Genomic DNA, 12,164 nt, shown 5'->3' with positions numbered 1-12,164 from the left:
TCATATGAAGTCATAAATACATATCTGTAATGTCAAGAGGAAAAACACTACAAAATCAAAGATTAATTTACATGGAAAAAGGAAACCAAACAAAATAGGTTGAAAAATGTAGTGAGGAAGATGCTAAGGTGTTAACCAACCTCATGATAAACTGGATGGTATAGTCACCATTATTACTTCCTGCTGTGGATGATTGACTTTATTCAGCAATTCACTTTTTCTTTGAGGAACTTTCATAATTCTCCCCCAGCCAACCATCATCCCTCAGACTACCTCCTTTCCCTTAGAAGAATTTTCAGCATTCCTCGGACTTTATACTCTCAGCACTTTGTAATTCTAGTATTTCTATACCCACTATCTAACCCTCATCAATCACCATTTTCCCAAACACACTCCTTTTCTATAGAAGTAGTTCCTATTTGTCCATACTCTGCCCCTCCTTCCCCCATTTAAGGGTTGGACTCTTCCTCCCTCCCAAGATACTAAGTATCTCTGAATCCATGTTCCTGTGTTTATATTTTCCCATTATACTATGCTCTGTTTTACACAACTCTAGGCTATCACTCCCAGTCTTTATTTAAGAAAGAGATTTGTGTTTTTTTTTAAAGTATGAAGAAGCCAGAACAGTCCAGAGCTTGAATCTTAAGTATAATGCTGCAACTCTCCAATAATTCAGCATTTTACTCCCTATGAAGGAAAGGTAAACAAATACAAAGCGACTGATGGAACATGAAAAAAATTCTCAAACTGGTCTGACAGACACTAGGCTTTTGTAAAATGATAATAATTTCAGCATAGGTACACGTTTATTTGTATAATTTCTGAAAGCTAAATGAAGATTTGAAGTAGAATATTAAAAAACGTCAATAAATAAGTAGTCACTCTTGACAAGATACAATTGTTCATTGCTACTATCATTAAGAAAGGAGAATATTTTATCTTAAAAAGAAGCCCCACAAAATCTTTTCTTCCAATTTCAAAACAATCTTTCGTTTTCACAAATGTATGGCTCAACTAACCTTACAACAATCTATGGTAATAAAGGAAAAAGCATACCAGATTGGTCGTAGAATGCCTGACAGTCAACAAAGCATGATTTCTACTGATTGATTGATCATCTTCAATTAGAATTCCACAATTTTTTCTTCCAACAACATAATCAACATTAAGCAAAAGTCGATAAGGGCCTCCTAAGGAAATCATAAAGCACAAAGATTTTTCCATATTAAGCAATAATTTTTAAAGAAACATTTAAAATTTTAATAGCTAAATACTACTGAAATTCTTCACTCAAATCAAATTTGTGTTTTAAGGTATTGGGTTTTTATGGTCTGGACCTGTAAGGAACTTCAAGTAAGGAGAATCTGTATTAATGCAGAGCAGCAAATATTCTGCATCAGAGTTCTTTGGGTCACTGAGAGGTTAAGAAGTTAGCGGTCAAGTAAAAATTAATAGGCATATATTGTTAAGAAGTATTTCTTTATCAAATACTCAAATGAATCTGTGATCTTATCAATATGGATGTTTCTTCGGTGATGAGGATCACAACTCATGCATGCTTAACCATCTGGTGACAATTTTGCCTATAAATTTGTCTGACACGAAAAAGACATCATTGGATAGTAAGACTGTCCAACTATCATCTTTTACCCCTCCCTCAAGTCAATTTCCTTGATCAATAAAAATATAAAATGTTTAAATAAAACACTCATTATACAAAAAATGCCAGTCAATAAAACTTAAATGTAGGAAGAATTACACTAATTTTTTTTCCACTTCAGTTACTACAAGACTCTCTTAAACAGCTCTCTTAGTTGATCTAAAATGATTCAATTTACAAATCAGTTTCTTAAGTATGCCATAAAAAATTCCTTCAAATGTCTTCAATAACAACTTCACCATCTGACTACTGCCTAAACAGGAAAATACATACGTTTCTTCTCATACAAAAAAAAAACTAATGGCCATGATGTCTGGCTATCATGGTGTCTCCCTTCCTTGGAACTGGCAGTTCTGGTACTGGAGTACTGAAGATTCAGGTTGATGCTTTCCTTTATCAGCCCTCCTGTATTTCCTTAACCTTTTCTTTACATAAATTCAAATGCACAATAATAAAGACTTACTACTGCCTTACTTGCTGGCATGTCTGATGCTTTTGTGCAATTTCATTCATGTCTCCAAATGTCTAGTGGGACGGAGTTAAAGAGAATAAATAAGACAAAGTTCCAGGCCTCATGGAGCTCACTTAAGTGATTCTCAAGACAATGTGGCCTACCAGATACAGGACCGACCTTCGATTTAGGAAGACTAGGCTTCAAACTTCTGTGAACTTGAGCAATTAGAAAAGCAGTAAAGTATATCTATTGGGGAAATTTTCCACTTTATGGAGTGGGAGGTTCTCACAATAACTGAAATCACAGGTGTGGACCGTAAATTAAAAGTTATTCTTATGAAAGTGTTTAAACAAACATATGAAATAACTTGGAAGATCCTCCAAGTTGGCAGTCAATGTAACAAGTGACTGCTAACACTTTACAAATAATAGTTTCCTTGTAGCTTATCCTCTGCTGCCATCTTGTGGCTAATTGTGAAAACTGTATTCTATAATTTTCCTAAGGCACAGAAGAATGCTTTTAGACATATTTGGTATCTGTTGGTATTCAGTATCAAGCCAGTATTGGACACAGGCAGCACACAAGTTGCACTATAAGGGGTAAAAAGACCAAAGTGCTAGTCAAGGAAATTTGTTTTAGCCATTGCTACCTTGAAATGAGAAAAACTAGTTACTGCAAAAAATGAGCAGCAAAGAGCTGTTATTTGAACCAATCATAGCAACCCTTTTGCTATTTCCCTACCAATATCTTTATTGATTTAGTCCTGGAGTCAGGTTGAAGAACTGTGGACTAATTAAATTGGGGATAGGGAATCAGGGGAACTGGGTTCTAAACTCAAATCTAAAAATTCTGGGTATGATCTTAACTCAAGTAAATTAACCCATAGCTATTGTTTTTCTCAAGTGTCAAACTGAGGGGGTGGCACTAGGTTCTGAATACCCAATACGGGCCCTGGCCTACTAGATGGTGAGGTGCAGATCACCTGAAATATTTAACAAAACTCTGTTGTACTTTAACTAGTACATATGAACTGTCAAGTTAATTAGGATCTAATAACCTTAAAGTTCTGGCTATAATATGGCCATTCTCTAGATGATTCCATTTATCTAGCTTTATGAAAGTACAATTATCTTTTGCTATATTTATAAGACAAAGCTGTAAATAAGAACTGTAGTCAGAATTAGAGATGTACCCTCACAATAACTTAATTAAATGCAAATATTATCACTGATTTGATGAAAATGAATTAAAAATTAGCTCTAGGACTAGAAATATTCATTGTATGAATAAAGATTCTTTTTTTAGAGAGTGGGAGACACTTTGTTACTTCTCTTTTAAACAATTCTATTTATGAATGGAAGATAGGCTGATGGAGAATAACAGATGGACAGTCATTTTCAAAATATGTATCCATAAAAGAACAGAAAGTCTTGAAGAACAATCACAGGATGAAAAGGTAAGGATGTACTGTGATCTGTACCAGTGGAGGACCTACAGTGATGAAATCACAAATAATCCATCCCAATACCAGTATTCGGTTTGAAACTATGCGTGAGAGACCTTAATTACACTGCTGTTATAGAGCACAAAATAACGTGGCCCCCACTAAAAAAAAAAAAATCTAAGGCACCCTTGGAGAAGATAGGAAAGTAGATTTAGAGCTGGGAGGGACCCGCGCATTTTAGGAGGAAGATGGGGAGTAGTAAGCGACTTGCCCTGAGTCTGACACAAGATTCGAACCTAAGTCTTCCTAAATCCCAAGTCTAGCAATCCATTCAATGAACAGTACAGCTGCCTAAGCAACTGTAAGATTATAAATTATATAGCTTCTTTCCCCTCTAAAATACGTTCTACAAGACCTGCAGTACAGGAAGACCTATTCTCAGTTTTCCCATCTGTAAAATAGGGATACTAATAGTAGCACCTACCTCCTAGGGTTGTTGTAAGGCTCAAAGTATCTAAGATTTGTTTTTTTTTGCGTTCTGGAGGGGGGAAGGCAGAGCACTTGTAGTTAAGTGACTTGCCTAAGGTCACACGGCTGGTGTTAAGTGCCTGTGGCCGAATTTGAACTCAGGTCCTTCTGACTCCAGGGCCGGCGTTCTATTCATTGCGCCCCGAGTATCTTAACATTTGTAAGGAGCTTTGCAAACCATAAAGCGCTATATAAAACCTAATTTATTACTGCTATTCTCGCCAGGAAAAAAATTGTCGCCGATAAAACTATGTGATCACACATTAAGCTTATCAGAGATTTCCCACACTGACCAATCCTCATTCTCTCCAGGGTTTTCAGGCGCTCTAAGGGAGGTGGCAGCCCCGTCAACTCCACCCCTTCTCACAGGGGCAGAACTTCCGGCCGCCTGACCAATCGGATAAGCGCAGGGAGACAGCATCAGAAGAAAGGGACTGGGATTTCGGAAGAAAAATTCTTCCGCTCTAACTCAGGGTAGTGATGTGGCACATGCCTCCCAAGCCTACGAACGCCGTCGGCGCCCTTCCACTCCCCCAACCACCCGCTCTTCTCCTCCCCTTTCCCTGCTCTCCCTTTGGCCACCGGGGGCAGGGCTGTGGGGACTCCAGGTTCACAGTTCTGTTCAGCCGCAATGCTTCCGCCGTCCTTACCTCGGGCCGGGCCCGCGGCGGAGAGCAGCGTCCACATGAGCCCGGTCGAGGTCCGGACTCCAGAAGCTGTGCTCTCGCGGAGCCGCTTTGCACGCGGGAACGGTGAGGGCTACCACTGACTGACGTTGCTTCCTGGTGCCGGCGTGCGTGCTCCCTGCGCATCGCTGCGGCGTGCGCGCTCCCAGGAACGAGGCCCCCTACCGGTCCAAAGAGTGTTTGTGAACGAGGAAGGGAAAGAGAGAAGAAATGGAAGTGAGGGAAAGGAAGAATTGGTGACTGCCCCGCCACCTGGTGATTGGCGGAGGGAAAACAGCCTAGACTGCGAGACGGATTTTTTTTTTTTGTCCAATATTACTTCATATGCTTTAGAACTGGTAGGGACTTTAAAAGGCCATTTAATTCCCAGCCGTCCTCAATTTGCGCTTCAGAATCTTGATGCCCAGCGAAGGAAAGTAACATTGCAAAGTTCACACAAAGTAATTAGGGATGGAATTCTATTCATATCCAGAAATCTACAATGCTTGCCTCATAGTACCATGTTTCCCCGATAATAAGACACTGTCTTATTATTTTTTTTTGGACAGAAAAACACCAGAGGGCTTATTTTAATGAACATTGACAGCAATTTTAATAAACAGGTAAATGTGAACAAAAAAATGTACCTTTATTCAATAATGATCATGTCATCTTCTTCAACAACATTTTCATAAGTGTCCATACCCTGAATTCTGTCCTGGATGTCTTGCACCTCCATTTCCTTCAGAAGAAGTGGACTCAATCTGTCATGTCCAGCAATATAGCTCTCTTTAAATGAATATGTCTTGTCCAGGTAACCTGCCTTGGCGACACAGCTGTCAGTAATTTTATCCCATGACTTCTTCACCCAAGTCACGACTTCTTGCAGACAGGGCTTCACAAAATTTCCACGCTGATTTCTTTCCATTCTATTTTCAATGTAGTCATTGACTTCCATGTGCAAATGGTCCTTGAATGGCTTGTTTATTGCAATATCAAGGGTCTGGAGATAGGCAGTCATTCCTGCAGGAATCATTACTTGATCTATTCTTCTCTCTGCAAGGAAGTTCTTCATTTCTTTAGCACAGTGAGTGCTGGCTGAATCCCAGACTATCAGACCTCTTTGGTTACCTCGCATAACAAGTGGCAGCATTAAATCAACCCACTTTCTTATAACGGCTTGTGTACACCAGGCTTTTTCGGTTTCAAGAACGTAAATGCCAGATACATGTTCAATCTAATCTTTCTTGCCCTTACTGATGATTAGAGGTGTGGCTTTCTTTCCATCCAAACGAATTGCCAAAACACAGGTGACCCGTGCACTTTCATAGCCAGTGGTGGGAATGTACATTGACGTTGCACCCCTGTGAGGAATTGTTGTTTGAGATCCTTGTCCCATAAACACTGCAGTTTCATCCATAGCAATCATATTGCAGGTTTGGTACTTGGAAATGTCGATCCTATCAATAAAGGACTTGAATGCAAGTGCACATTTAATAACTTCAGCATCTTCCAGCTTAAACAGTGTTGTTGATCTTCTTAGGGACAGTTCATACCGTTGAAGGAAACTGTCCAACCAGTGTTGTGATGCTTTGAATCCTTCTGAGACCATTTCAAACTCTGGTGCCATTGAAAGGGCAAATGCTTGAATATCAGCCCTGCACACAACCAAGGCCTTTGCTCTCCCGTCAGCAATCCATTCACCAATGAGGATCTCCAAGTCAGGATATAAGGGCTGCCGACCTGATCCAGACCTGTGCTTTTTCCCTTTTCCCTCATCCACCTGTTGATTGAGGTTATTATAATCTGCTCTCCATTTTCTGACCATTCGAAGATCCAAAAGTTTTTCTTTACAGAAAACTGCAAGATTCTTGCCATGTGACTCCTCTACAATTGCTTTCTTATACTCAACAGTATAGCTCTTCCTTTTTGTACTCATGTCTGGGGGTCAAAACAGACAGAATAATAAAATTATGACCATCAGTCCTTCTTTTCACTCCATCATGCCCCCTGAGTTCTTCTTTTTTCCTCCATCATGCCCTTTTTATCCTCCATCATGCCCCCTCACTCCTGCTTACATACCGGGTTTTTATGTTGTCCTGCCTCAGCTCTCCTCCGCGGCACTGCTCTCAATGGCGCCAGCAAGCAAATCACTGGGGAAGAACAGGATGACACGCTCACTGCTGCAGCTCTGATTGGATGCAGCTCGGAGCGCGGTATGCGTTTCACAGGGGGGGAGGTGCATACAGAGGGTACTGTAATGTAGCGTGTAGCGCAGGGGATCACCTTCACTACAGTAGCAATCTCAATAGGGCTTATTTTCGGGGGAGGGCTTATTTTAGAGGAATCTTACACAGTAAGGGGAGGGCTTATTTTCGGGATAGGTCTTATTATCGGGAAACACGGTAGTCACTTAATAAATATTTATTGAATTGGAGTTCAATTCAATTAAGCAATTGAATTATATGCCTACTATACTTCAACCTGTATGCTAAGTGCTAGCAAATACAAAGGTGGCCCTAGTTTATATTTAATCTTAATATAAATTGTTTTACTTTGTTTTTCTTGTGGAGGGGAAAAAAATCCGAAATGTACCCCTAAGTAGGATGGAAGACAGAACTGATGTGTCAAAAAAAAAAAAAACTTTTACAAAAACGTTGAAGGGAGTTGAGTACTATATATTTTCAGATTTTACAAAATAATTTTCATTAATTTATGATGTTTCTTAATCTGTAAAATTTGGGCATTAGAGTAGGTGAGCTTCTGAGGATACTTCCTGCTGGAGATGTGGTCCTATGATGAATTTCTCCAAAAAGGAGTTTTAATGTTGCTAGCTCTGATTTTTAGATTGGGCTAAATCCTGGAGGAGTGATATGTGTGACCCATAAGAGTGCAAGATACTATGCCAGAGTTGAGATGAAAAGTGAAATTGTTGTTTCTATTGCTCAGCAACTGTGGAGCCCTGCTGCTCTGAAGCTAAAAAAATGAAAAGGAGAAGCTTGAAAGATCATACAATATGACCAGGTGGGATTTTATACCAGAAATGCAGGGCTGATTCAATAAGAAAACTGTAAGCATAACTGACCATATCAATAACAAAATCAGCAAAAATCATATGATTATATCAATAGATTCAGAAAAAGCCTTTGACAAAATACAACACCCATTCCTATTAAAAACACTAGAAAATATAGGAATAAGTGGAACCTTTCTTAAAATTAAAACCAAGAGCAAACATTAATAGGGATAAACTTATAAAATCAGATCCTAAGAAGATCAGAAGTGAAGCAAGGATGTCCAATATTACTCAGTATTGTACTAGAAACACTAGGTATAGCAACATGATAAGAAAAAGAAATTAAAGGAATAAAAATAAGTAAGGAGGAAACAAAACTATCACTCTTTGCAGATGATATGATGGTATATTTAGAGATTCCTAGGTTTTCAGCTCTGTTTCATTTTCCCCCTTAGAATATAGATTCTTTGAGAGTAGATAACATTAAAGTTTATGCATCTTCAGTGCATAGCACAGGACTTGGCACATGGGTAATGCTTAATGAATGCTTTATCTATTTCCCTCTCCCAATGCCTTTCTATCCACAGATACTATTATACTCAAATGTTTCTAGTAAAATTAATTTTGCCTCAATTATAAAGAGGCCAGGGATTAAGTTAAGTTACATAGATAGCCCAGCCTCTGCAAGAATGTTAGGAATTTTTTAAAGATTTTTTCTTTTTTTAATCAATTAATTTATTTTTACTTTTCAACATTCACTTCCACAAGATTTTGAGTTCCAAATTTTCTACTCATCTCTATCCTCCCCCAACTCCAAAACAGTGCATTCTGATTATCCCTTTCTCCAATATGCCCTCCCTTCTATCACCACTACCCACCTCCTCTTATCCCCTTCCCTTCTGTTTTCCTATAGGACAAGATTTCTATATAGATTTCTATACCCCGCTGCCTATATATCTTATTTCCCAGTTGCACATCAAAACAATATTTAACATTCATTCTTAAAACTTTGAGCTCCACATTCCCTCCTTTCCTTCCTCTCCACCCATCCTCATTGAGGAGCCAAGCAATTCAATATAAGTTATACATGTGTAGTCATGCAGAACACTTCCATAACAGTCATGTTGTGAAAGACTATATTTCTCTCCATCCTATCCCACCCACCATTTATTCGATTCTTTCCTTTTACCCTGTCCCTCCTCAAAAGTGCTTGCTTCTAATTAGCCCTCCTCCCATTTGCCCTCCCTTCTATCATTGTAACACTCCATTATTGCCTTCCCCCCTATTTTCCAGTAGGGTAGGATGGATTTCTATGTCCAATTGAGTGTATGTGTTATACCCTCCTTAAACCAAATCCAATGAGACTAAGGTTCATTCACACCCTCTCACCTCTCCTCTTTTCCTCTCCATTGTAAAAGCTTTCTCTTGCCTCTTTTATGTGAGATAATTTACCCCATTCTCCCTCTCCCTTTCTCCTCCCAGTAAATTCCTCTTTCACCCCTTAATTTTATTTTTAGATATCGTCCCTTCATATTCAACTCATCCTTTGCCCTCTGTCTATATATATGTATTACCTCCAACTAGCCTAACAGTGAGAATGGTTTGATGAGTTACAGATATCATCTTTCCATGTAGGAAAGTAAACAGTTCAACTTTAGTAAGTCCCTTATGATTTCTCTTTCCTGTTTACCTTTTCATACTTCTCTTAAGTCTTGTTTGAAAAGTCAAATTTTCTATTCAGCTCTGATCTTTTCATCAAGAATGCTTGAAAGCCCTCTATTTCATCCAATGTCTAGTTTTTCCCCTGACAGATTGTACTCAATTTTGCTAGGTAGGTGATTCTTGGTTTTAATTTTAACTTCTTTGCCCTACAGAATATCATATTCCAAGCCCTCTGATCCCTTGAAGCAGAAGTTGCTAAATCTTGTGTTATCCTGATTGTGTTTCCACAATACTTGAACTGTTTCTTTCTGTCTGCTTGCAATATTTTCTCCTTGACCTGGGAACTCTGGAATTTGGCTACAATATTCCTAGGAGTTTTCCTTTTGTGATCTCTTCCAGGAGGTGATCAGTGGATTCTCTCAATTTCTATTGAAATTCTTCTGGTTCTAGAATATCAGGGCAGTTTTACTTGATCATCTCTTGAAAGATGATACCTAGGCTCTTTTGTTGATTATGGCTTTCAGGTAGTCCAATAATTTTCACATTATCTCTCCTGGATCTGTTTTCCAAGTCAGTTATTTTTTCTTATGAGATAGTTTATATTGTCTTCTATTTTTCATTCTTTTGGTTTTGTTTTATAGTTTTTGATTTCTCAAAGTCATTAGCTTCCATTTGCTTCATCCTAATTTTTAAGGAATGATTTTCTTCAGTGAGCTTCTGGACCTCCCTCTGCCATTTGACTAATTCTGTTTTTTAAGGCATTCTTCTCCTCATTAGCTTTTTGGACCTCTTTTGCCATTTGGGTCAGTCTATTTTTTAAGATTTTTTTTTCTTACACTATTTTTAGGGTTCTCTTTTAGCAAACTGTTGATTTGTTTTTATGATTTTCTTATATCACTCTAATTTCTCTTCCCAGTTTTTCTTCTGCTTTTCTTACTTGATTTTCAGAATCCTTTTTGAGCTCTTCCATGGCCTGTGACCAATTAATATTTTTCTTGGAGGCCTTGGATATAGGAGTTTTGAGTTTGTTGTTTTCTTCTCATTGTATTTTTTTTTAAGCAATTGGGGTTAAGTAACTTGCTCAAGGTTATACAGCCAGTTATTTCTGGGTGTGGTGCTAAGTATCTGAGCCCAGATTTGATCCCCAGGTCTTCCTGACACTGGAGCCGGTGCTCTTACTCACTGGGCCACCTGGCTGCCCCTAAGCAATTGGGGTTAAGTAACTTGCTCAAGGTTACACGGCCAGGTGTTTCTGGGTGGATGCTAAGTGTCTGAGCCTGGGATTTGATCCCCAGGTCATCCTGACACTGGAGCCGGTGCTCTTACTTGCTGTGCTACCTGGCCACCCCTCGTTGTATGTTTTGATCTTCCATGTCACCAAAGTAAGATTCTAGACCTTAGGAGCCATTCTCTTTCCCCCAAAGTGTAAAATAAGATAATTATAGTCAGATAATTTCAGTTAATTAAATTGCCTGTTATGTGTCTGGTACTATGCTAAACTGGAGATACAATCACAAAAAAAGACTCCTTGCCCTAAGGAGCTTACAATCTCTTAGGGGAAGAAAACACACAAAAAAGGAAGTTAGAAAGAAGGGTAGGAGAGGGTACCCAGTGGGAATGTTCTTGTTTTTCCCGTTCAAGTATAAATGAATGCAATCAGGTGGGAAATGAAGAGATAGATGGCCTTCTGGCCCTGGTTAAATGGAAGATATGGGTAGATCTGGGCACTGTCTTCCTCCAGTCAGAAGGGCAGAGAATACTGATGAGGTGTGAGTACCAATGCTGATTCAGTCTTGCAGGATGATGAGGTTTTTGGTGAAGTAGCAAAATAATACACCTATATAACGCCTACATCCTATTTATGCAATGTCTCATTAGCAGAAGTTACTGGACTCTAGCCTACATCATTTATGTTGTTTTAATTAATTTTTTTCAAATGAAGATCCATCTTTTCTCTCATCTTTGTCTTCCCCTTCCCTCCTACGTTTGAGAAAACAAGAAAAACTAAACCCCTGTTACAAACATGTACAGTAAAACAAAACAAATTCTTATATAGTCCATGTCCAAAAAAAATTATACCATGTCTTTTTAAGGCATATTTTTTTTTGTTTATTTTTGGAGGACAGTTGGGGTTAAGTGGGTTAAGCGCAAGGTCACACAGCTAATAAGTGTTAAGTGTCTGAGGCTGGATTTGAACTCAGGTCCTCCTGACTCCAGGGCTGGTGCTCTATTCACTGTGCCACCTAGCCACCCCAATGCATATTTTCTTAATGGTGAGGGTTTTTTTTCCTTCTGCTACCTTATATTTCTATACTTTGCTTGTATAGCTAGTCAGAATAAAGCAAACATTGCCATTTATTTTTGTTGCTCTTCTGTATAAAAGAAACCTGATAGAAAAACTGAATTTTAGTTGATGCTCAGAGCTATTATCTCTTTCTGTGCAACTTGACCAGCCACTGTTTCAGTTTTCCTCTCAGGTACCACAATACTCTACTGTCTTCTGGACAACTATCCTTTGGCTTCTGTATTTTCCCTGCTTTCTCCCTTTGGTGACATTTATGTTGTGGCTTTTGTCTATATAAACCCTAAGATGTATATGCTTGGGGCTGCCTGATTTGGGTATATGACCCCTGGCAGTCCACGGGTTAATTATGCTCCACAATAAATTCCATTTAAAATGATTGATGGTCTCCATTGGCAATTTCACTTTACAACAGCAGATGTTCCCTAATGCT

At 38.8% G+C, this 12,164-nt stretch overlaps 1 protein-coding gene across 3 annotated transcripts in view; it reads right to left on the bottom strand.

Moving 5' to 3' along the window:
• NBN (nibrin) overlaps positions 1-12,164 on the bottom strand; it is a 267,933-nt gene that overhangs the window by 41,679 nt on the left and 214,090 nt on the right. For 2 of the 3 annotated variants that reach the window (XM_069086683.1, XM_069086684.1), the window contains exons 1-2: positions 4,737-4,909; positions 1,057-1,190 (exon numbers count right to left, since the gene is read on the bottom strand). In XM_069086683.1, coding sequence (XP_068942784.1) covers positions 1,057-1,190; positions 4,737-4,773 — 171 coding nt within the window. In that variant the 5' untranslated portion in view covers positions 4,774-4,909. Of the gene's footprint in view, positions 1-1,056; positions 1,191-4,736; positions 4,910-12,164 lie in introns of those variants that run through there. The other variant, XM_069086682.1, reaches the window with a different exon arrangement.

The sequence above is a fragment of the Petaurus breviceps genome, unplaced genomic scaffold (genome assembly GCF_028583685.1).
Source record: "Petaurus breviceps papuanus isolate PSGF00001 unplaced genomic scaffold, PetGlider_PUasm1.0 179, whole genome shotgun sequence".
Taxonomy (NCBI): domain Eukaryota; kingdom Metazoa; phylum Chordata; class Mammalia; order Diprotodontia; family Petauridae; genus Petaurus; species Petaurus breviceps.
This window is presented reverse-complemented; position numbering and strand designations above follow the sequence as displayed.